The sequence below is a fragment of the Andrena cerasifolii genome, chromosome 5, assembly GCF_050908995.1.
Source record: "Andrena cerasifolii isolate SP2316 chromosome 5, iyAndCera1_principal, whole genome shotgun sequence".
Taxonomy (NCBI): Eukaryota; Metazoa; Arthropoda; class Insecta; order Hymenoptera; family Andrenidae; genus Andrena; species Andrena cerasifolii.
The window spans coordinates 13,212,131-13,236,908 of NC_135122.1; the positions used below are offsets into that span (position 1 = coordinate 13,212,131).

At 40.5% G+C, this 24,778-nt stretch overlaps 6 protein-coding genes and 1 long non-coding RNA gene across 13 annotated transcripts; 4 read left to right on the top strand and 3 right to left on the bottom strand.

The window, feature by feature from the left end:
- Positions 1-516: 516 nt before the first annotated feature.
- Positions 517-3,704, top strand: Mo25 (calcium binding protein Mo25). Its single transcript, XM_076811584.1, has 8 exons — positions 517-817; positions 1,698-1,819; positions 1,874-2,041; positions 2,167-2,285; positions 2,371-2,539; positions 2,618-2,782; positions 2,885-2,989; positions 3,242-3,704. Exons 2-8 carry the CDS (start codon positions 1,718-1,720, stop codon positions 3,422-3,424), a joined length of 1,011 nt encoding a protein of 336 aa, XP_076667699.1. The 5' UTR covers positions 517-817; positions 1,698-1,717; the 3' UTR covers positions 3,425-3,704.
- Positions 3,705-3,851: 147 nt separating this feature from the next.
- Dnz1 (DNZDHHC/NEW1 zinc finger protein 11) lies at positions 3,852-7,071 on the top strand. Of its 2 annotated transcripts, none has more exons than XM_076811585.1 (4): positions 3,852-4,511; positions 4,782-5,063; positions 5,547-5,705; positions 5,825-7,071. In XM_076811585.1, the coding sequence occupies exons 1-4, from the start codon at positions 4,399-4,401 to the stop codon at positions 6,096-6,098; spliced, it is 828 nt and encodes a 275-aa protein (XP_076667700.1). In that variant the 5' UTR covers positions 3,852-4,398; the 3' UTR covers positions 6,099-7,071. The 2 variants fall into 2 exon arrangements, with proteins under 2 accessions (XP_076667700.1, XP_076667701.1); XM_076811586.1 differs by having other exon boundaries at positions 4,922-5,063.
- Positions 6,920-8,468, bottom strand: Eif3k (eukaryotic translation initiation factor 3 subunit K). Its single transcript, XM_076811587.1, has 4 exons — positions 8,256-8,468; positions 7,893-8,112; positions 7,227-7,446; positions 6,920-7,113 (listed from the first exon to the last, which is right to left on the bottom strand). Exons 1-4 carry the CDS (start codon positions 8,306-8,308, stop codon positions 6,956-6,958), a joined length of 651 nt encoding a protein of 216 aa, XP_076667702.1. The 5' UTR covers positions 8,309-8,468; the 3' UTR covers positions 6,920-6,955.
- A 2,517-nt stretch (positions 8,469-10,985) lies between these two features.
- Gat-a (GABA neurotransmitter transporter-1A) lies at positions 10,986-15,691 on the top strand. Of its 4 annotated transcripts, none has more exons than XM_076812270.1 (9): positions 10,986-11,601; positions 12,459-12,685; positions 12,770-13,070; positions 13,153-13,333; positions 13,408-13,675; positions 13,754-14,128; positions 14,192-14,494; positions 15,325-15,492; positions 15,576-15,691. In XM_076812270.1, the coding sequence occupies exons 2-9, from the start codon at positions 12,542-12,544 to the stop codon at positions 15,663-15,665; spliced, it is 1,830 nt and encodes a 609-aa protein (XP_076668385.1). In that variant the 5' UTR covers positions 10,986-11,601; positions 12,459-12,541; the 3' UTR covers positions 15,666-15,691. The 4 variants fall into 4 exon arrangements, with proteins under 4 accessions (XP_076668385.1, XP_076668382.1, XP_076668381.1 ...); XM_076812267.1 differs by having other exon boundaries at positions 10,986-11,597; positions 12,425-12,685; XM_076812266.1 differs by having other exon boundaries at positions 10,986-11,593; positions 12,425-12,685.
- Positions 15,692-17,158: 1,467 nt separating this feature from the next.
- Positions 17,159-18,703, top strand: LOC143369496 (uncharacterized). Its single transcript, XM_076813529.1, has 2 exons — positions 17,159-17,655; positions 17,871-18,703. Exons 1-2 carry the CDS (start codon positions 17,554-17,556, stop codon positions 18,636-18,638), a joined length of 870 nt encoding a protein of 289 aa, XP_076669644.1. The 5' UTR covers positions 17,159-17,553; the 3' UTR covers positions 18,639-18,703.
- A 991-nt stretch (positions 18,704-19,694) lies between these two features.
- Sms (spermine synthase) lies at positions 19,695-24,414 on the bottom strand. Of its 3 annotated transcripts, none has more exons than XM_076813526.1 (9): positions 24,274-24,414; positions 23,285-23,404; positions 22,898-23,190; positions 22,087-22,198; positions 21,221-21,343; positions 20,973-21,127; positions 20,788-20,877; positions 20,185-20,376; positions 19,695-20,093 (listed from the first exon to the last, which is right to left on the bottom strand). In XM_076813526.1, exons 3-9 carry the CDS (start codon positions 23,177-23,179, stop codon positions 19,947-19,949), a joined length of 1,101 nt encoding a protein of 366 aa, XP_076669641.1. In that variant the 5' UTR covers positions 23,180-23,190; positions 23,285-23,404; positions 24,274-24,414; the 3' UTR covers positions 19,695-19,946. The 3 variants fall into 3 exon arrangements, with proteins under 3 accessions (XP_076669641.1, XP_076669643.1, XP_076669642.1); XM_076813528.1 differs by having other exon boundaries at positions 23,285-23,400; positions 24,270-24,350; XM_076813527.1 differs by lacking the exon at positions 24,274-24,414 and adding an exon at positions 23,678-23,751.
- LOC143369497 (uncharacterized) lies at positions 22,307-22,891 on the bottom strand. The gene is made up of 3 exons (XR_013085423.1): positions 22,764-22,891; positions 22,481-22,592; positions 22,307-22,323 (listed from the first exon to the last, which is right to left on the bottom strand). It is a non-coding gene; the product is annotated as an uncharacterized LOC143369497 (long non-coding RNA).
- Positions 24,415-24,778: the final 364 nt, after the last annotated feature.

Genomic DNA, 24,778 nt, shown 5'->3' on the forward strand with positions numbered 1-24,778 from the left:
CATAGTAAAGAGATTTATTCAGTTATGAATTCTTTATTTAAGGACTTGAGCTGTCACCACTATTTGAGATTAATAAATCAACTGACTAATATATAAACAAGGCTTCGAAGCGTAGCACATTGAATTACATATCTCTAGGGGCCACTTTAGTTCATAAATATTGCCGTTAGGTGGCTGGAATTTTTCTGGGTCTGTTAATTAAGAATTTTGCTGTAATTCGGAACGAATCATCATCGACATCTGTTACGGCAGTCATATACAGGGTATTAAAAAAATCTCTACTCATTTTACTGGAAATCAAGCTTCAAACACACGTGTCGTAAAAGTACCTGCTTCGAAATTCACACTTTTAACCAAATGGGATGCGAACGTTCGACAGCAAAAGATTAAAAATTCAGTTCTTTGAAACAGTAAAGCCTACATTATATTCAAACGAATAGAATCGCGACTTGAATTTCGATGCTTGTCGATTGGTCGAAGAGAAAGTTTCTAGGCAGTCGAGCCAATAAATGTTTTTGCAGATTCGGCGTTAGTCGTGAAAGAATTTTGATAAGAGACGTCACAGAATCGTGCAATTAGTCAAAAAGTTTTCAAAGATAAATAATTTCGTTCGTAGCGTTCGGGAAAAAGAGAAGAACTATATCGCACTGCGTAGAATTGGAATCTGTTATTGACCGAGTTGTCATAATCGTCTCGATTGTGTTTTTCGTACGGAATATTGAATTGAAAAGTAGTTGCCTTGTATGTGCGCTTTTAAAAGAATCTCCTAGGATACTTCGAACCGAAACTGAGGGTTCGTTCAGGGTCTGACTGAATGGTAAGATTATTTTAAGGCTCGCGGGGGCGATTGAAACGCACAGGTTAAACGGTTACTATATCCCTCGTCGTACTCGCATTCCTGCGAGTCGCAACTCAGTTTCCCTTTGTTACTTTAAATCGTTCAATTTTCATCTCGCAGCAATAATCCTTCTCGTTGAAAAATATGAGTCTCGCCGCCGTTTCGTTGATCTCTCTTTTTTTTCCTTCCACTGTAATCTCTCTATCGTCATTGTAGTATCGTTGATCGACCTGATGCACGACCTCCATTTTTGTTACAACTATTTCGTTCGGCGTATTTCTCGCAGTATTTCTCAATTCTTATAAATCTTCCGATCGTTCTACGACCTGTCAATCGCCACTTTCTCGGCATTAACATTTTGTTAGGTTAAACCTAACGCATACTTTCCGGGCGACAGAAAATACAAATTAATGTTTATAAAATCCATGTTTGATGATAGTGTATCGTAGTCTGCAGCGAATTTGACATTTAGAACTGCGAATCTAACCTGAAGAAACATGCTTAGTATCCTTGAATACGAGCTTTATAGCATATAAAACATATATCTGTGAAGAGTACAGTTTCGTAGCAAGAGTTCCTCGTACAGACGTGCATGACAGACATATCATAATTTTGAAATATAAGGAATTTCGAGTAATCAGACTTCGGAGCATTTACCATTATAGATTAAAGTCACTCATTACATTGTGACACTTACATTGTCGATTTCTTGAATCGAAATCTCGTCCACCTTGCGATTGTTGCATTTCAATTTATTTGTCGTTAATAGAAAGTTGTTTGGTCTGATATAATTTGAGAATAGTGCTTAATACGTGAAGAAATCTAACGCGCTTCTTCTTATTCCCGCATGCTCCGCAAGGTCTGTACATTGTGAGAAACATGCCTCTGTTTGGAAAGTCTCAGAAGAGCCCGGCGGAAGTAGTTAAGGCTCTTAAGGAGGCGGTAAATGCGTTGGAGCGCGGCGACAAGAAAGTAGAAAAGGTATGTTGCGAGGCCGTATATCGGTTTCTATGACCCAGTACGTTGATTTTTTAGGCCCAAGAGGATGTCAGTAAAAATTTGGTACACATAAAGAATATGCTGTATGGGACGGCAGAGACAGAGCCTCAAGCGGACATCGTTGTCGCTCAGTTGGCTCAAGAATTATATAATAGTAATTTGTTACTTCTACTTGTGCAGAATCTTAGTCGCATAGATTTTGAGGTATGTCGAACAATGTAAACCTGTAAGCGTAATAGCGAACTCCACGGTGCATTTTCAAACAGGCTTTTAATTGTTCATTCGTTCATTTATGAAATATTTGATTATAAACGGCAACGCTTCGATAGGGGAAAAAAGATGTCGCTCAAGTATTTAATAATATACTTAGAAGACAAATTGGAACCAGGGCTCCGACAGTGGAATACATATGTACTAAACCAGAAATATTATTTACTCTTATGTCTGGGTGAGTTTTTACACGAGGTAAAGGTGTTTAGCGATGTATAAACGCGTGTTGAAGCACTTTAAGTACACAAGTGTAACAATTGCAGGTACGAGCACCAAGATATTGCCTTAAATTGCGGCACAATGTTGAGAGAATGTGCAAGATACGAGGCCTTGGCAAAAATAATGATCTATTCGGACGACTTTTACAATTTTTTCAGATATGTTGAAGTCTCGACCTTCGACATATCGTCCGACGCGTTTTCTACGTTCAAAGTAAGCGATGATAAGCGCATGATATATCGTACTTAAAGTAAAGCATACTGTTGGTGCATCCGGTACGTTGGTTTTTAGGAATTACTTACCAGGCATAAAATACTGAGCGCTGAATTTTTAGAACTTAATTACGATAAAGTTTTCTCTCATTATCAAAGGTTATTAGATTCGGAAAACTATGTTACCCGACGACAGAGTTTAAAACTGCTAGGGGAACTTTTACTCGATAGACACAATTTTACTGTATGTATAACGTTAATTACTTAATTTCAGAATATCCATATATATATATATGTACATGTATACGCTTAAGAACATTTTAACTTAGGAGATTTGATATTACAGGTAATGACACGATATATTTCGAATCCTGATAATCTGAAATTAATGATGAATATGCTCAAAGAGAAATCACGTAATATACAATTTGAAGCGTTTCACGTTTTCAAGGTATATTCATATATTTTCTCATATTTTTTCAGTTAACGGTTCATCGCGAAGCTACGTTTCGTTGTATGTGTAGTTTCCTTTTTTTACGCATTAGCTTATATTTAACTTGCAAAATGAGATTTACCATTCTAGGATTTCCACCATTTCTTAGACCCCCGGAAATAATACGAAAGCATTTATTTCACATCCAAATATTAAATGTAACGAGCAATTCTTACGGCTGTATTCTAACATGTATTCGCAATTGTATAGGTGTTCGTGGCGAATCCAAATAAGCCAAAACCGATTCTAGACATTCTACTGCGCAACCAGGAGAAGTTAATCGAATTTCTGACGCGTTTCCACACTGATCGTTCAGACGACGAGCAATTTAACGACGAGAAGGCGTACCTTATTAAGCAGATTACAGAACTTACGCCTATACATGAAAATTAATAAGTCCAAAATACAAGTTATTGCTATAGCTACCGTTAATTACTACTATTGAAGTCTATTCAGCTGCTGTTGCCACTGTTACACCATCACAGTCACTGATGTAGCCAAACTACCATTATTTTCTTCCTCTCTTTCTGTCTCCTCACTCTCCTTTTCTTTCACTTGTTATAATTATCGTTGATCGATTCATAATGATTCGATTATTATTATTATTAATTATTATTATTATCGCTATTACTTTTATTTGCGAGTAGTTCTGTAAATAAAGTTTTTCGTTTAATTACGTATTGTATATTACAAGAAGGTGATTCTACGTCACATATATATATATATATACACACACATCCACCTAAAAATATCCTAAATTATATCGAGTAACATCGGGAACAGGAAAGGAGTACATATTCTTTGATAAAATTGACGTTGATTTTTTTTATAACGAGTATTGTACTAGTCCTTACTATTATAGCCGTGATAGTAAAAAGAAAGAAAAAAAAGGCATAAACAAACTGTACCTAGATTTCACAATTATATTAGACTATACTTATGATATCGATCAATGTATATTTATTAAAAGGTATGAAATCGGCGAAGGGGATGAAACAAATTTTCAATTGCGAAAGAAAGCTGAATGGTAGGGGGCGGTCACGTGGTTCTTCAGTGACAGCGATATGATGGCGGTCAGTTTAGGCTAGTCCATAGCGATCGGAGCATTGGTCAGAAATTTGACATCAGTGTCCATTTTTTTTTTAGCCATTATTTACTAATAGTGACCGAGAGTTTCTTTTCATTGGAAACATACATCGGAATTTGGTGTTTCAGTGGAATTCTAGAATAAAAAGACTTGAAGTTAGATGGAAGTGGCAAGATTCGAATCTAGTTTGCATGAAGTAAATTCGATGGAGAGCGAAATCGCTCTGGCTTGTGATGATAGGGGATCTATTTGTTAATAAGGAGTATGGAATAAATAAAAAATGTTCGTGAGAGACCCCTGCGGCATCGTGTGTATCATAGTCACGTACGTCGCTGTCTTTTATGCGGATTATGTCGTTGTACGATGGGTTATACTGCATAGTTTACAAGACAGGTGTGTATTTTATAGTTCTCTTTGTATCTGTAATTGTATTTATCTGTATTTATAAATTTATAATCATGATGATGTAGACGTATGTATTTTTAAATGTTTTCTACTCAACCCAGTAAACTACTGTTAAAGAAATGTAGTCTCCTACTGATTTTATCGCGTCGTCGCTCGTTCGAGGTGATTCGACGTGCAATTTATAATTGTAAGGAAGTATTCTTGATGATCACAAGGTGGCTTATTATTAACATTCTCCTTGTCTATTCTTATGTACAGTTTGTGGGGCCCGTTTCATGTAGTGGCTTTCAATACCATCGTATTGCTATTGATAATGTCACACTTGAAAGCGGTCTGCAGCGATCCTGGTCTTGTCCCGTTACCGCAAAGTCGTATAGATTTCTCTGACATTCATACAGATAATCCAGAGACAAAAGTCGAATGCGACGAGACAGAAAATTGGACTGTTTGTACTAGGTGCGATACTTATAGACCGCCTAAAGCGCATCATTGTAGAATTTGTAAGCGATGCATTAGGAGGATGGATCATCACTGTCCATGGTATGCTACAAGTTGTACCACAGTAAATATTCTCTTCAGATTTTAACTACTGAAGCAGGCTCGATTGAATTAATGATTTTTATCGCTAACCAGTGCTATCTCTTTTAAAAAAATCCAGGGGTTTTACAGTACTCTTCTATTTCTCAAGTTTCATACTCTTTATGTTAAATTTTAATATTTCTTAAGGGGTCATTCTGGTAATCACGCCGCAAAACTCGGCAACATTCAGGCTTTTTTTTCGCAGTGAATACAATGAATAACAATGTCAAACTATTTTTTCATTTATTGATTTTTTTAAAGATAATATTGAAAAAACACAATTAAAAGTGTATTTAAACAATTGTTCCGTATACATTATAAGTAGCTTAATAAAAAAAAGTTTGATATTGTTATTCATTGTATTCACTGAGAAAAAAAACCTGAATGTTGCCGAATTTTGCTTTTTTCTACTTATCATGAGATAATTTATAACGTTTCTCAAAGGATAAACAACTGCGTCGGAGAGAGAAATCAAAAGTTCTTTATCCAGTTTCTGGTATATGTCGGAATGCTGGCTGTATATGCACTAGGCTTGGTGATAGCATCATGGATCTTAGAATGTTCCCGCTGCAGTAATGACGTAGCTGTTAAACAGAGTCGCGAGTACGTGTATGACATAAGTATCATTCAAAGATTCCTTTGATATCTTTGCTGCTCCTACTTATTATTATAAAACATGTAGCTACAATGGAAAGAGAATAATCAGGAAGTTTTTTCTGCAGCTTACACTGTATTATATTGGTGTTGGAATCAGCCTTGTTCGGCATGTTTGTTGTCGCTATACTGGTAGACCAGTTTCAAGGTATCCTGGAGGAAGAGAATACAATGAAGCGCATCCAAAATAATCACCATTATAAGAGGAACAGTTCACGTACTTTAATGTTACTATCTCAGGTTTGTGGTAAGAGTCATCCGATTCTGTGGATGCTTCCTTGCCAGAATCCGCCACGGTATACTTTCCGAAAAGATGCGTACCTGATCGATCATGAAGTTTAAGAGGACACTTAATTAAATTTTCAGCTACGAATGCTTCTTTATGGCTTTGCATGCCGTAAATGATTTTTTATACGTGTAAGAATGTTTTCATTATTTAACGCGTCTAAGGTGCAATTCATTAAATATTGAGATATTATTATATACTAGAGAATTTACACAACAAAACAAGAAATATCAATTTATACATTGATTGTTTATTATATAAACTGTCTTATAATTATTTAAATATGATTAAAAAACTGTTTTATTATTTAAAACTGGACAGTTTGTAGAGTTTTAATATCTTTTGATACTATGCTTTTCTTCAAGACTTTCTTGCCTCAGTTTCGTTATGTGATATTAATCGACAACAATGTAGGGTGAAATATTCAACCAATGTTTTCCGTAATTTACGAGTCATTCCATAAGAATAAATAAGTCTAAATATACTTGTAAGCTTAGTACTCGTGCAATTGAACCAAGTATTAATAACTGTAATTAATCGTAATACCGACGAAGGAATATTGAAGATCTTACCCGAGCTTAAATTGCGTTGTAGAAATGTTTTCGAGCCATGCCTTCAGCAAAATTCCGTCATGAGTACACACCTTCAAAGTATTTAACGGTGCATTTCATAGTATGTAGAAATAAAAGATCCGTCTATGTTAATTTTTTACAAGTATCGATAAATTTGATTTGCATTAAAATTGCGCAGAAGTATTTTAGATAATATGTATATTTTCATGTATCATGGAATTATTATAAAGAGCATTGTAGAATTATAGAAAGGAAGTCAGGATCAATGAAGTTCCGAGTTAGTTACCTACTGTGAGAAAACAAGCTTATTTTGTATACAAAATTTATTTAGGATACAACTTTTAGAGACACGCGGCCATCAGGCCAGCAACATTTTCGAAGTCGATCTTCTCTGTAATATTTTTTGTCTTTATATTCTCATCTTGATTGGCAATAAAAATCATGGTTTTACTCTCTTCTTTCCATCCATATTTCTTCACCCAATGCTTCAAGGTAGCGTCTAAAAGTACAGTCGCAACGGGTAAGTTATTGAACCGAAGATCGTTGAATTTAGATTCGCACGATTCAGAAACGCGACGCGAGAGAATCAGAAAATGTAACATCGGGCATTACCGTCGACACCGCCAAGGAGTTGCGCCAATAGGCTCTTGTCGATGGTCTGGAAAGTAATTCCCACTACGTGGCAGACAAATTTCCTTATAGAGTCTTGGAACCCTACGATTCTGTCGCATAGTTCGGACATAGAAAGGATTCTGTCCCAAAAATGTTGGAAATCGCATTGTTCCAAAATATCTCCTAAATACATGATTTGGTTAATGGGGCTGTCTTGCATCTGAAAAAGCATATCATAGTTTTTTAATTGTATTATCCCTTAAGGGGTAATGCCACTCTGGAGCCTGGAAAAGCAGTCTGATTTTGAGAATTTTTTAAGCGAGAATAGTGAATGGAATTCAAAATTTGTCCGGAGGCCAAGAATTGAAGGAGAAATCTTTCCAGCCGCGGAACACTGTTTTACAGAAGAAGCTTCTTTTGTTGAGCTGTGGCGCCGCCATTTGGTATTAAAAAAATTTTTAAAAAATTGTGATCATACTTCAAGGTATGTACAATAAAGGCCTTTGAACAAATTTTGTATTCCATTCACTACTCGCATAAAAAATTCTCAATATCAGGCTGCCTTTCCGAGCTCTACAGTGGCATTACCCCTTAATGTATATTAAAACGAACGAAGATTAGCAAAATATTTGCTCCCAGACAAGATACGTTTCTAAAGAGGCTTACGATCTTTTCGCTCAGGAGACACTTGCACAGAACAAAGTCTGTGTGTGGTAGATTGGTCAGAGCCTTCAATAATATCTGACATGTAATGTCCACGTTAAATCTATGCGGATTCAATTGGTACAGTTTCAAAACCGCTAAATTAGCTTCCAAGTCGTACGCATTCTCTCTTGATTGTATTTCAACATACTTCTCAAGAGTCGCTAAATGATCTGGATTGTATCTGAAAGAAGTTTTCATTTAATTAAAATACTTTAAAACGGTGTACTGATCCTGCGAGTATCATTTTTATTACATTACATATTTACAGCAGCATGTAAAGGGAAAGTAGGTTTTTTAAATGTTTGACAAGTGGAGAATAAGTACCTCTCGATGCCTTTCAACATTCCAGCCACAGTTTGGCGCATTGCATCAGCCATTTCGGTAAATAAAGTACTGGTTCACTGAGTGACAGATATAAAGGAATAAAAGCAGATTGCTTGTTTAATTAAGAATAAACTTTTTTAGGTTAGAAAACGGGACGGTCCCTGCTTATTGCTCACGCGGTGACAGAATTTTGTACGGCTGCCAATTTAATAATGTGTCGCGATACCAACTTTGGTAAATTTTTTACTGCAAGTTAGTGATCCTCTAGGGCGGAACAACGTGTATCGTCGCTGATTGGTTACCGCGATTTTGGAGCGAAAGCGGAAGTAGACAGAGAAAGAAACTGTAAAAAAAGAAAGAGACAGAAATAGTGATAGAAAGAGACAGATATACTGATAGAAAGAGACAGAAATACTGATAGAAAGAGACAAAAATACTGACGGAAAGAGAGAGAGATACTGATAGAAAGAGATAGATATGTTTATTTCCGGTTTTACTCCAAGATGGCTGCGGTTATACCGATCACTCCCTAGGGCGGTATTCTCAGTCGCTACTTATTCTTAAGCAAATGCTTAAGCATGCGGCATCCTCTACTAACCTAGTAGCTAGTAAAGGATGCCGAATGCTTAAGCATTTGCTTAAGAATAAGCAGCGACTGCTGAAAGTGAAACTGAAGTGCCATCTAACGAATATTATGGGAAGGATTAAGTTCGAAAGAGGATAGTTAAATCTCCCGCCCTACGGGCTCTAATTCTGAATATTCAAATTTGAATATATTAAGGATTACTAGTAAACTTTATCATTGCGCGAAGACTATATTCTTAATGTAGCTTTAGATTTTCATTTTTCTACACAGGTGAAGGGAGTGTATGCGTGAAAGAATTACAAGAGAATATAAGCATCTAAAATGAATATAGATTAAAATCTGCTAAGCAAAATATTGCTGCAAGTTACTTATTTTATACTTCTCTACAATGGACTCCGATGCTGCCAACATTTATTTAACGAAGCAGTACAATTGATTTTTGTACCTATTATATTTCTACTTCCTTTTTTAAACGTATGCGACGAACGAATTGCCATTGCCACTGTTACAAAAGTAGGAGCGAAATAAATATTGCTAAGCCGACGAAAGCTTCAAACGGAAACGCGTGAACTACTCGCATCTTCTGTAATATTTTCATCCTTCCTAAACAGAAATTGCAATGCGAGGGCTTTAAGTTTCAAGATGTTTTATGAATATCGAAGGTGATTCGACTTGTTTAAAAAAAAAAAAAGATTTGACCCGCAAAGCAATTCTTAACGTGGTTCCCGCGCCACTTCCCGCACATCCTCTGGTCATTGGGGATACTCCCCTCTGCCATGCTGCCCGTTAACGAGCAATCAAACCATGCGTGCGCGCGCGCGCTCCCAAGGTACACAAATTATTTGCAACGAAATTTCCTGTTTTGTGAAAAAAATAGTCCCGGAAAATTCGAACGCCCTGCTTCGAGTCGGTTCCGTGCGATGAAGAATCGAGATTGTGCGTTTCCGGGCCTCGTCAGCGTCTGAGGTCCCCGCGCGCCTCTCCCGTTCGATCGACAATTAATCGCGACCCTACCCGAGGAAATTCCTGCCCTTTTAAATGCCAGTTTCAAATCTGTACGATCGACCAGCGACCGGTGTCTAAATGTGGTAGATGCTTCGGGATTTGTGTGAGTTAATGTCGATCATCCTGATGATCTATATTACAGAGTGTACCCAGACCGGATGTAGCGATAGATCGGTGTCACGTGAACCCTCCGGATATACTGGCTTCCTAGTCTTGCTCACCTACTTTATCGTGCTCTTCCATTTCGTCAGAAAGAGTAGAAATTTGGTTTGCGCGGCGACAGGCCCAGCAGCAGGCACCGGGACAAAGAAAAACCGGCACCACTGCGTGCCCGACGTTTGTAAAAAATACTTTGACTGCTCCTCCAAGAGATGCGATCAATTAGCATCGCGCGAGCAACGGAAACAGTTGCAGCGTACTAATTTCTGCGGATAGAGAGGAGCTTCTGCAACGTACCCTCGAAGCGCTGCATTTGCAAAAAGGGCAACTCGAGAAAAGGGGGCCGTAAGTCGCATCGAGCGATATCTTTCCGAGTAAAGGTGATTCCCAAATCTGCCTAGAAATTGAAATATGGTGACCACGTTAACATCCGTTTCCTTCTCCCCAGAAAGCAACCGGGAAGAGGAAGGTCCTATCTGTAGGACCCCATTCTGGTTGCGCGAAGAAGAATCCTGTGCTTCTTATTTCGCTAAAGAAAAGTCACCGTCGCAAGTCCGCCTAGACCGCCAGCCACCGCCTAGAAAGGCTTCGCTTCGTCCAACTTAGGTCCCCGTGGAAGTCGCGGGAGTTTTCTAATTTTTCTGCGGAAGGAACGATCACGACGCGGGCCAAGGTGGTAATTCCAAGTGCCTCAACCCTGTGCGCATCGGAACAGTGACAATAAAGAGAGCAGAGGTTCGCCGGGATAGCCGTCAACTTGATGATGATATACTGTTGCGATCTTGGGTGACCCTCTTTCTCCTTGCTTTCCTGGTCCCCTCTTGCTCTCTGGCCGCAGGCGGGCGCGAGTGAGCGCGCGCGCTGGCGCACGCGGAATAAACGCGTGACACCGATGTAAACGCGTCGCAAGGGTGGTCCGGGGGAAAAAGAAGGAAAAGGGGGATCCCCCGATATTTCGTACCCCCGATATTTCAGCTGGTTCGCTGTCGAAAGCGAACAACTCCCGATTCCAGTTCTGAGCGGGCCGGCCGAGCACTCGCACCGTCCCCCAGCCGTGCGCCTCGAGACAGCAAGCCTGCAAGCCGAGGGCGGAAAGTTCACCGAGAAAAGGAGAGGCCAGCGGACAGAGGAGAGATCACGATACCCCGATCGTTTCGTGTAGATCCGCGGCGCGATAATCGATGATCGTAACGCCGCTGGAGCCGCCAGGATCGAGAGAACTGTTCGCATCTTGATCGGGAGCCGGAGGATCAAGGTACAGCCGACCGACAGTGCACACGCCTAGTCGAGGACCTATCTTCGCCCACCGGAAATGCCGCCCGTTCAACTCGACCGAGCCGTCGCGTGAAGGATCGAGACTATCTCAAGAGTGCGCAGTGCAGTGCATACCGATACTCGAACGCTTCGAGACACTAAACAAAGTAGAGGAAGACAAGTTCGGGAATCGTTATTTATCTACCGCGGCTTCATCCTCCCTCTTCCTCAAGCCTACTGCCGGAGACTCGCGAGAAAGCAGCGTGTCGCCCACCGGAAGCTGGGAACACCGAGCATCTCCGCACAGTGTGGTGGGACTGAAGATCGATTGCAAGTAGGTTTGTATGCGACTACTTTTGTCCAACCGTTCTAGTCTTCTATTGCGACGCAAAGTAGCTCAGACGCCGCCGATCCCTGGACCCCTTGCCGATCGCGATCGATCGACAGTAGCCGCAGCGATTCAAGATCACAGCTACGTCGGCTATGCGGAACAACGCGCTCTCGGTTAATTAGAATATAGCTGTTTTTTATGAGCGTGGAAGAGGAAGAGGGAGCCGAGCAATGGATCGGCACCGCGAAGGGGAAGATGGGAGAAGGATGGGCTTCGAGCGGGGGGGAACCACGGACTCGGATATTCATTACAGGGTACCCCAGCCGGACATTCGTATTTAACCGTCGATGCTACTTTTGCGCCTTAATTCTTTCTTATTGGTCCCGACCCGTCGACCTCGGTACCGCGCTGTCTTCCGCTCGCTTCCGCGATCAGATTAATGAATCCCCCGAGCATTAAGAGCCGCCGAGAAACGAACCGAAGCCCACACGTTCGCAGTGGGATTTAAGCGTCTATCGTCATCCCCCGATGCTCGAGAAGACGCCGAGTCTCTCCGCTTAAAGGTCATCCGGCATCCTTGAATTTCGAAGGGTAATAGCTTCCCGTCGATTTTCCGCGCGACGGGACGCAAATCGCGTCCGGCTCCGGAGAAGGAGCTCGGCCGAAACGTTTTGCGGATGATTGCGGCTCCTCGGGAGCTCGAGGAACCGGCGAGGGCCCGCGGTGCTTCCCGCGGAAATCTTAACGGAAGTTGGATTTCATATTTTTTCGAGCAGCGTCCCTGTATACCATGTAAGAGAGATCGAAAAAGCTGATTCGTATGATTGTCGACAGAAGCACTGTTATGCCTTCGCGGTAGTTCCGCGAGGCTGTGGAGGAACACGCGAGAAAGGCCGAGGGAGAGCGAGATCGAGGGAACCTTTTCACGGCAGCCGAAGAAGATCGATCAGTATGACGGAAGCATCGAGGGAACCCGAGCTCGGGGATCCCGAGGCTCCCGACAAGACCGCTTTGAATCTGACGCCCTCGTCGAAGACGAAGCCGCTCCCGGAGCGCGGCACATGGAGCACCAAGCTGGACTTCATTCTGAGCGTGGTAATCGCCCATGGTTTCTCGCTTACCCCTCCCGCATGCCTCCTATCGAAACATCCCCGCGATTAATCCGATTTCCACGGAAAGGTCGGCCTGGCGATCGGCCTGGGGAACGTCTGGAGATTCCCGTATCTCTGCTACAAGAACGGCGGCGGTGCGTTTCTAATCCCGTACTTTCTGACGCTGGTGCTCGCCGGGATACCGATGTTCTTCATGGAGCTTGCTCTCGGCCAGATGCTCACCGTCGGTGGCCTAGGTGTCTTCAAGATAGCCCCGCTTTTCAAGGGTATCGGCTACGCTGCCGCGGTCATGTCCTGCTGGATGAACGTTTACTACATCGTCATCCTCGCCTGGGCTATCTTCTACTTTTTCATGTCAATGCGCAGTGGTCCGTTCCGCCATGCCTTATACCCGTATAACGCCGCGTGCACGCATGTAACAGATCCTTCTGATTCCCCTCGTCTCTTCAGAGCTACCCTGGGGAAGCTGCAACAACTACTGGAACACGAAGAACTGCGTGAACCCGTACGACAGGGACTCGTTATTATGCTGGAACGAAGTCACCAGGCTTAACATCGTCAAAATGTGCACCGTCAACGACGTCAACATGACGGTCGCGGAGCTCACGGACCCGGTCAAAGAGTTCTGGGAGTAAGTTCGATTAAGCCGGACCAACGACGAGCTACGGAGCTACGTTGAACACGCGAACGTTTGGATTTTCGCAGACGAAGGGCACTTCAGATCAGCGACGGCGTGGAGCACGTGGGGACCATTCGCTGGGAATTGGCTGGCACGCTTCTCCTGGTCTGGATCCTCTGTTACTTCTGCATCTGGAAGGGCGTGAAGTGGACTGGCAAGGTCGTTTACTTCACTTCCCTTTTCCCTTACGTTCTACTGACGATCCTCCTGATCCGCGGGATCACCCTACCCGGAGCCATGGAAGGCATCCGATTCTATATCAGCCCGAACCTTTCCAAACTCAGAGAATCGGAGGTAAGGAGTACCTAGCGTAAGGTCCGTTAGAGATCAATCTGTCTTTCCTTCGGTTACGCGGCTGGTTGGACGTTCCAGGTGTGGATAGACGCGGTCACTCAGATCTTCTTCTCGTACGGGCTGGGCTTGGGCACCCTGGTAGCTCTCGGTAGTTACAACAAGTTCACGAACAATGTCTACAAAGACGCTCTAATCGTGTGTTCGGTGAATTCCTCGACGAGTATGTTCGCGGGTTTCGTCATATTCTCGGTGGTAGGCTTCATGGCCCACGAGCAACAGAAGCCTGTCGCAGAAGTCGCCGCTTCCGGCCCGGGGCTGGCATTCTTAGCTTACCCTTCAGCTGTTCTCCAGCTTCCTGGGGCGCCCATGTGGTCTTGCCTGTTCTTCTTCATGCTGCTCCTCATCGGCCTGGACTCTCAGTTCTGCACCATGGAGGGGTTCATCACTGCAATGGTGAGTCGCGTCCCCGCTCGTTCCCTTTTCGCAAATAAAACGGAACCTTCGGAATTGCCCAAGGTGGACGAGTGGCCGCAGCTACTTCGCCGACGCAAGGAGGTCTTCATCGCGATCGTCTGCGTGCTCTCCTACATCATCGGGATGTCCTGTATCTCCCAAGGCGGAATGTACGTCTTCCAGATCCTCGACTCGTACGCCGTCTCCGGCTTCTGTCTTCTCTTCTTGATCTTCTTCGAGTGCGTCTCGATAAGCTGGGCGTTCGGCGTCAACCGATTCTACGACGCCCTCAGGGACATGATAGGGTATTACCCTCTTATGTGGTGGAAGCTCTGTTGGACCATCACCACACCGTTGATTTGCGTTGTAAGTTGCGCGCGCGATTTTCTTCCTACTCATTTAAGGGGACCCTTCCGGTCTAGAACCCAAAAAATAGGTGGCCTTTAGGAATTAATTAAAAGAAAACTACTATATATAATTTAATGGGACTTTTTGCATTGTATTAAGGATGTCTTAAATTATAGAAATATTTTTTTTCTTTTATAATTAATCATTGCAGACAGCACTGGGGAGTCGTTAAAGTCAAGGCGTCAAAAAATTCGTCCAAATCGGTGGGACCTGTATCTCCAACAGTTATCATCCGATTCGACTGAAACTTTTTTTATTTTGAAGAATATACTTTTGGCTAAGGGGCGAACCAGAAAAAATTACAAAAATGACATTTTTTTAGAAAATAACGACACTTGAAGTTTGAGATCACTTTTTCCCCATATTTTTCATCCTTTCAACGCCTTTGAAAATTATAAATTTTCAATTTTTGGTTTTTATCTGGTATCCCCCCTAGTCAGAAGTATATTCTTCAAAATAAAAAAAGTTTCAGTCGAATCGGGTAACTTTTGGAAATACAGGTCCCACCGTTTTGAGAACACTGTTTCGAGAAAAACGCGGTTAAAGTTTTACGTGGGCGCCGCGCCGAGTGGCCGGTTGTTGCCCATGCATTCGTCGCTACTCAAATGCCTATAACTTCGGGAATTTTACGAACTTCAACAAACCCTTTTAAACACGTATTCCTAAAAGGTTGAACATTCGAAAAAATGAAATAAAGAAAAATCGACTTTTAGACCGGAAAGTCCCCTTAACGATAGCTATCGGCGTTATCCACTTTCACGCGCTCTGGCTTTAATGTTCGGCGACAGGGCGTCTTCATCTTCAACCTGGTACAATGGACACCCATCAAATATTTAGACTACGAGTATCCGTGGTGGTCGCACGTGCTCGGCTGGATGACAGCTCTGTCCTCGATGCTCTGCATACCCGGTTACATGATCTACGCCTGGATGACAACGCCAGGAGATTGTCCAACGGTAAAGCGGCCATCCTACCGACACATCACCGTTCAGCGAATGCTCTAAGCTAGACTCGATCATTCCTTGCTCATGACTTTCAGAAATACAAGCTGCTGGTACGAATAGAAGACGATGTGGCGAGTCTGCGGATGAAAATGGGCCAGCCGTCGCTCGAGCTAACACCACTTTAACCGCCACGGTTCTACTTTCATCCTGAGAACAAAAATTTTAAGCTCTAATCTCCACTATTCCCTGACTATCGTCGATTTAACGAGCTGCTTAACGTTATTACTGTCGTCTGTAACTCTTCTCTCCCTTTCGTAGAACCACCTCTACTCGCCAATTCGGGAACAGTCCCCGCCTGTTCCTTCGCGCGAATGAAGTCGGTACCGTTTAAACGAGTTCTCTTCTTTTTTATCGTCCCCTAGAAGTTTGTCGAGAAAAATAGCCGGCCCCCATCGAGTACGATGCGACTAAAGTGTTCAGAAATCGCGCTTAGTGTCTTAGCTTAAGTATATTTAGTAATTTATATGAGCGCAAGAAATTTTCGGTATACGCGAATAGTTCCCAAGAAGCGAAGACACATAGCGGTTAATAAGAATCACTGTGCCGCAGGGGCGGATTTGGGATTTTCGGGAGGGGAGGGTGGGGGGCGCAGATACGAATCCCAAATTTTCTTGAGGAGGGAGGGGGGCGTAGGTCTGAGAAATAAAACAGGGACCTTTCCCGATAATATTTTCCTGCTAAATGAAAGTGTTTTTTTGTTGTATCAATTTATCATATTTTCTCTCATATTGCTAAGTTAAAATAAGTATTTTGCAAATTAAAATAAGTATTTTTCCCTTGAGGGACGCCCCACCCCCCCGTCGCGCCACTCTCTGAATCCACCACTGCTGCGCCGCGCTTCGTGAAATTTTTGCAGGGCTATTCGCGTAAGCCTAATCACAGATTTAGCTGCTAACTTATTCTAGCGATATCGGGCGTGTACGATAAATAAGGATTACCGCACGATCTTGAATTTATTCATAACAAATAAACGTATCCACGCTGCCATAATTATTACGTTCCACCGCACGGTCGATGAAACAAGCCGTGATAGTTTTTCTCAATTCTAACGAGCAAGAAAAAATACCTCGGCTTGTGCATGACTTCACGTGCAAGATGTATGTAAGTGCAAACTTTATTCTTAATAAAAATTGTAGATTCGCGTAGCGGTGATAATAGATATTCGTTGTGTCGCTAATAAGAGGGGATCGTTATCAGCGCCTATTAGAGTGAGCTGATAAACAACTCGAATAGGTTTTTCTTTTTTGACAAAACCCGTTGTATATTTAATTGAACATTACTGTTTAGATAGTTTGTTAGTATCTACTGTAGTTACACGTGTCTCGCGTGTGTCCCCGTGTCTTCCGCGCCTCTTGTAGGAGGCGCGAATGCGCGAAGCGTGAACCTCGCACGATGCAAGAGAGAAAAACGAGATAAAGAGAATGAATCTGTACGACATTTTCTTTTGGTAAATAAAGACGATCGCTGAAAATCATTCGGGCGTTTTAACGCGCCGTGCTGTCTCATTATCGATCGCAAAAGTGTATTCAACTTCTCGCGTCGAATATCTTTGCACCCTGCGTTCGAATCGAACACCATAGGGTAAGCGAAGTATAGTAAGGATGCATGGTGCTCGCTCGAATTTTGCTCGACTTTTCCTCCTGACGTTCATTCGTGCTGTATTTCTTTCGCAAATTCGCGACCGGATTTGCTTTTAAACATGTGTAATATAGAGTAATTAAAATGCGACAATGATTGTTATTTCAAGTTCGTCGGACAAACTTTATAACTTGTTGGGCATCGAAACGGCAGTGCACGTAGTCTAACGGGTATAGAATAATTAGAAATCGAATAGTTTGTGATTAGGTTTCGAACCTTGCGTTGTGTTCATTCTGTTCGTTGAGTTGATGTTTCTTCGTGTGCGTTTGAAAATCACCGAATCGTCGATAATATTGATCTTTCGCGTTGTATTATCGACAAAGGTGTGCAGCGAAAGTGATCTTTATTTATTGCCGAGTACGTTAAGTGAATAACATGATAGAGAAGAATGAAGACGGTACCGATAACGACAACAGTCTTGAGAGGGTAAGGCTGATAACTGACAAAAGGACGTTTTTGGAAAAGCAGTTCCTTCAGGTAATTTTAAGCTCTTATTCGTTTCTTACTTAACAATTCGGTCCTCGGTTAATAAGTACTTCAAGGTTATGTGCGCCAGGTTGTTTTTGCACAAATAATGGTCGATCGATTTCAAGCCAAATGTTATCTTGCATTTTAATTTACGCGTTCATGTAGCGCTATGTAATTAGTTATGTTAGCGTACGTGTAATGCTAACTTATTGCCCCCTTTCAAGGTTCAGGAAGAAATTAAGCTGTCCTTCGCTCGCCTGGCGCAAACATTATGCACTAGAGAGAAGCAACTTTTGCGGCAATCGGAAGCCATCTATAGACAACAAGTATCGCTGGCACTGTCTAGCCAAGAAGTCCTCTCGTCTTCTGCAGCGATATTGGATGAGAGAAGCAGCCTCGAAGAACAGATTAAAAGATTTGGACGGATAGAGCTGACGGGTTCTAATTCGACGGCGTTAACTGATTTAGAACCATATAAAATCCAAGAATATCAAGATGTTAACAAGGATCATGTCAGCTTTGATAAATCCATCAAAAGTTCAGAAATTATTTCTTCTAATACGAAGATTGAAGTTCCTTCCACGATCGAAGATAGAAAAACACCAAATGTATCTAACGGATTGAAGACGTCTAGTGCGTCAAACTTGACGGAGACATCCAATCACGCTTTTGACTTCCAAGAAAAAGATTCCAAGGAGAACCTCGACCCGTCCTCGGAAACAGTCACGGAACTTCAAATGACTGACTTCAACGCGCGGAGTTCCATTGCGGACGAACACGAAGATGACGAGAGCTATAGAAACTCTGGGTGCAACGCTGTGGAAGAGCAGGATAATTCTTATGGACATCCGGAGCAAGTTCAGCAATGGTTAGATCAGATACTTCTGGAAACAGAAATAGAACCGACCATTCATGAAGTAGAAAAGTTACCTGAATATCTGACATATCAGAGACCCACATATGTACCAACCTTTAATGTTCAACTAAAATAGATATTTACGCAGCTGACTAACCGACCCACCGTAACATTTTCATAATATATTTATTTCGAATTCTAGAGGTAGAAAATATCTCGCTCTGGGATAAGATCATTCGTCATTGAATTTCTCATACCCATTCTTACCTTCTCCAAATACTTTAATATATTTATTCTCTTATGCGTTAAGGTAACAGTAATTAATCGCTAATTGTTCAATTCGGTAATTAAGGATCTATGGTACCATGAATTATCAATAAGTTTGTAATACTGTTAGTATCGGGGAATTATTAGTCATAAGGATTTTGAAATTATTAAACGCGATTTTAATATTTGTCAAGCAAAGAGTGATGATGGAATGTTATTTTACTAATATTAACATACATAAATGGTGATATTAAAATAATTTTAAATGTGTTAAGTATATCGTAATATTAATGATATTACCAATGTCTTCGAATTAATTAATAGTATTAAAAGATAATCAATGTAATTAATGCCTGCAGCTGTTTCAGACTCCCTTTACTTACCAATAATTAATCGTCTTTACTTTTCTATTCCTTTTTCTAACTACTCTTATACTTTCTACAAAACGACAAAGAAAGATGAATGTAGCTGTAGAAAAATGCTTTCACTGAGATCAAGAAATCGGTAAAGACAGTAAAAATAATTTCTCAAATAAGTGCTATATACTCTCGTTACTTCTGTGTATTACTTAACCCCTTATTGCCTGGTATAGTACATGCTTCTTATAATACTTCGAGCTTTTATATACAGAACTGTTCTAGTACAAACTATTAATTAGTAAAAATAAATAAATAAATTGTAATTTGAACCTGAGTTGTACTTATAATCTCCGTGTTAAAAAAATGAGCACTTGTACGCGTCTTCGCTTCCATCTAATTCAGTTTGTATTTTTATATACCGTAGTGTTAATAAATAAATCGAAGCATTAAAGGGTTAATTATCGACATGTATTTGTACAGTAAACCGTTTGTATTGCTTTCTTTGGATTCACTTGCACTAAATCATAGGATGATTCATTTTGATTATTGACAGTTATTAGAAAAAATAATTGAGCACCTTTGTATAGTTTATTAGTTACTAAACGATTAAATAAGGACAGATAACCACCACCTTTTATATGTACAGACGCCAGCGTAGTAGTGTCAGTTGGGATTGTATGTCCAGCATCGGGATCTTTTCTTACAGAAACCGACTTGTTAGAAAAAAATCTGCGACTAGGGTCGAATCTGGGTCATAAGGGAGGGAATGGTTTGTGAGCATGCCTCTCCCGGGACCTCAGGGTTATACATTTAATCCATCATTTTAACGATACTTGATAGAAAACCCAATCCTCGTAGAAAGAGGGCACAAAAGCGCGATCTTTAGTAAAAGTCACTGGCACGCAGAGTTGCGAGAGGACTTCCTCGTACATTTCTAACGACTCCGAGCAAGATGCTCCGTTGCCCTTTAACAAGAAACAGAGACGATCGTTAAATAGTATTCTCGAATCTGAATAACGTATTAAATGCAAACAATCTAAGTTCAAATGTACATACGTGAGTCATATATTTTCCCGTGGGTTTTAGAACTTTCATTGAGGAATTCAGGATAAGTCTGATGAAATCCCACGCGTCTCCATGCGGAGTAGTGCTAATTGGTATGTCCGTGAGATCACCGAACACATAATCAAACTGTCGGCCTTCTTCGATCATGTGTGTCAGAGCCTTCGCGCAATCCCCGACAATAATCTGGAAATCCCAATGTTTCATGAAAAACTTTGTAGCGTGCGTAGCGTTGGATTTCGAGCGGAGCAGAAGGCGACCAGGTATAGGATAATAAAGTTCAACTGAAGAATTCGTGGTCTTTGGACTTTCCCAAGCGACGAAACCTCCCCTGCCTCAGGACTCGGGGTTGTTCCCGATTTTTGCACGCGGTACGCGTTTCATTCGGTTAGAAGTAAGCGTCTTGAGCGGTTGTGCTCTTCGTCCGCTCGACAACTTTTCTCCAGAGAAGTTTTTGTATTACATACTCAAATAAACAGTATTCTTTGTTGAGTTTTATTAAGACGCGTAATTTATTACTACCCTCGCGTCTCCCACCTCAACTTGTGCTCCCTTTAATGGAAGAGAACAATTTTTTTTGCCATTACTGGCACTCACCTCATAATTTTCCCCCTTTCTTTTATCCAGGCAATCTCCGCATATGCTTCTCATATGTTGACCGCAGGCTTTTATAACAATATCATCGATCTGAAAATAGAGAAACCATTTTTTTTTGTAAAATATAGTACAGAACTTTTTAATCACGAAATTTTAATTTATTTTATAAAACGAGTTTAACATACTTCGAGCATTGTAACGAACTTCGGCTTTTCCTTAAGCAATTCCCACAGTAAACCCCCGTCTCCGCCTCCTAGAATCACTATTTCCTTCCCTGTGTAATTCTCCTTTCCACGTTGCATCAAAGTCTCTGTATATATAAGATCTGCTTCGGACATATCTAAAAATTATACAGTTTATTAGTGTCAGGGATTCCTGAACTTTGAATGTACTCCTATCTGCCTCCAGGATGTAACTATTCTTTATTCCTTACTTTGCAGTTCGTCAAGAACTAACAGATTCCCCAGCGATTTCGAGTGGACGATCTGCACTTTCTGATAAGGAGAGCGTGCCTCAAAGACCAACTTATCTATATCATATTCAAGTAATCTGTCATCTTGAAAAGAAAGAAACGGATGACTGTGTAAAAATCTTATAAATTTGCAGCATTCAAATAATCGCGTAAGAAAGCATTTAACAGATGCATGCGATGCTAAGCATAAATTTGCGGGAATAATAAAGATTTTCTTCTGACATCAATACTAAAGTAAATAATCAAAATATCGATGACTTAGGAGTTTCATGCGCATATTACTAACTGCATCGTATTATTTATGTCTATGAATATTCATGTTTCTAATGTGGCATACAAATTGTAGGTGAAATTCGTGGGTCTTTCAATACGAAGAATTATAATTCATAGTGTCCTTAAGGACTTTAAGACGTGTCTATGTTTTCCTTTTCGTAGATGCCACTTATTTCAGGAAATCATGAAGTTCGGATAGTTACTACAACAGAACTGATAAAGCGAACAATGCGATATAGTCATGAATAGTCTCCTTTATCAAAAGAAGACACTAAAAATGAAAATGTACTTGAAAATGGATATGAATGTTCTTAAATAGCTGAGACAGAATTACGATGAGTAATACTCGGTGAAATAATGAAAACTTAATAGGGATCAGTATGTTGTTCGTGTGAGAAATAACAAAAGGAACATGAAGAATTCAGATAAATGAATGACATCGGGGAAATTAGTCAAAGGCAATTTTCGTTGACAGCGCAAGATAGAATGGAAAATTGTGCAGGCACAGAGTTCCGCTTATACCGTAAACAGAATAATAAATAAAAAAAACTCACCGGCGGTAGGAAAGTATCTCTCAAAAGGTCCGCCGCGTTTAATTGGTGTAAGCGTGTGCGAGCGCGTAGAGGCTGCTGCCGCTTGCAACGCCGTCTCCAATTCTCTGGTCAACTAAAGGTGGCCGCGACAAGCGAACCGATGAATAAAAAAAAAAAAACCTTCTTGTTAAACCAATCGCAACAACTCTCCCTTTTACTTGTGTGTCAAGAGTCATTTGAAATCCCTTTGCAGAAGAACTAAAAAGAAATACCGGGGGAAGAATACGCGTTAACCGGAAAACGACTAATCAATCGGAGCTGTTGGCATTTTTATAGTGCAACGGTAACAATTCGCACGTTTGTAAGGTGCTATAGATAACTAAGTATGGGAACTAATTGGGGAAGTGGTTTCTACCTGATAGTGTCAGATAGAGGTCATATATCGTTCCTCGCCTTACTGGTGGCAGGCACTTGCTGCGTTGGCTATTCAGAGCCATCGCAACGTCCGCTTCCAGGTATCGCCACTGCTACAAGGTCCTCTTTGTTACACGTGTTTCTTCCGCATATAGTAAAATTTCTACTTATTTCTATAATACTACTCATCGAACGATGATCTTTTTACGATACAACGAACTTGCAACTTCAGTTTTCGACGTCAGAGAAAAACATGTAGGACGTTAATATGTAACAAGATGTACCTTGTAATGACCCCATATTTCAGATATACCAAAGCTGATTGTTTGTTCAATACCCATGAGAGGCAACTAAATATTATAAAGTTTGCAACTATATATCGCAAAACAATTGCAGGAATTCATATAAGTGACTATACCTCAAAATTCAAGAGTGCTTCCTCATCGTCTCTCTTATAGTATTCAATATTAATGGTGATTAAGCCTTCGGTATATCCCCGTACAGTTATCAGGCTGCCTCTGGGGCCTGTGTAGAGGACTAACAGGCTTCCGTCGATATTTGACTCGGTTAATGGCTTCACGCCATCAAAGTGTTCCCTAAGAACATTAGCGATAGCTAATTTTAGATTAGAACGGTTCTCTATGTCTCCTATTACACTTGATGGGACCGTAAAGTCAAGGAGTACAGTGTGGGCAACCATTGCGTATAAACCTAAAATAGTTTGTGATATATTAGTACGAGAAATCTAAATATCACGAATAACATGTTTATTATATTCTGGCACTTGTTAGTTTAATGTTAATACCTTTGTATTACTATAAAATTATTGCAAAGTCAAGGAACACTCTTTTCGCAATTCCTGTACAATTCCTTCGATTGCGTAAACATAAATTGATTTGTAAAAAAGTTCGTGCTTGAACACTTCCTAAAAAAGAACAGTTTCAAGGTTATGTTCAGAAATACGTTCAATTTAGTTAACCAGTACCTCAATTACGAGCAATAAAACAATTAACGACAAGAGCAGATATTTCCGTTCAAATACAAATCTTGCACTTTCATTTTTTGATTAAATGTAATAGCCTATTACTAATAGGAACAAATTGTAGAAAGTTATTTCTATAATTTGCTTTTATAAGAGAGACAAGGCATTTTAATGTGAACTACTATTATACTCAAATTATTAACGCAAGCCACTTACACGAAAAAGTAATACGAGAATTCTTTTTTAAAACTATCTTGTGTACATAAAGGGTAGTTACATATCTGATTAACCTGACAACAAAAATATAACTAATAATGAAGTCAAGCTATAATTAACCCTCGTACAACGAATGCAGGGTCATTTTGATCCAACTCTGACAAACTCGATCATGATGTTACATTTGTGACGGCAATGGCAAAATATAGAATAAGATGCCTAAATTGCAGAAACATTATTTGTAAAAATCATACAGGAGATACACCTATTAAATGTACGTGAATATTTTTTTTTATGTAATTTTTTATTACCTATTTATGCGGGATTAATTCATTTTATATTTAATTTTTTCGTGAAACCCGTTTACCATAGAAATGTTGCTATGGGTCAAACTGACCCTGCATTTGTCTTACGCGACCATATCCACCATTCGTCTTCCGAGGGTTAATTGAACATTGTAGAGCTTTATAAAAATGAAAGAATAATATTTATTAAATAAAAGTTGTCACTTGTCGTGGTAATGTAAACATTTATTAGTGCTACTAACATATATCAGTTCAGTTATCACTGTTACTGAAAACAGTAATTATACTCACAAATTAGAATACAATTCTTAATTATAAGAATATTAGTTCGCAAGATAAAAATGTTTTCGTGGCACAGGTCACTGTGTCGCTGCGTTCATGCAGTTCTACCAATTAGTTTTAGGGAAGAATTTCTAGATCAACCTAGCTATTTATATGTACATAAAATTTCAAATGTAACCCATAAAACATTGTTTATTAATCGTTTGATTGGTAGAAGGGATTTCGCAACTCTTAAGACATCCATTTTCAGCAACAAATTCGTTTATTTATTGCTGTAAAAATCTGTGTTCAGTTTATGGACAACGAAATGCTAGCGAGCGCGTAGCGGTGAAAGGTGTGAACTAAAGGAAGCGTTGAAACGGTTGAAACACGGCCGGTTGCTAGCTTTAAGAGGAATCCGAGTTATTTCATTTATAAATAAATAACTGTTAATAACTAATTAACTGTAAATATAACTGTCACGAATATCGCATAGGAAAGTCATAATGGTCTATATTTTGGGATACAAATTATC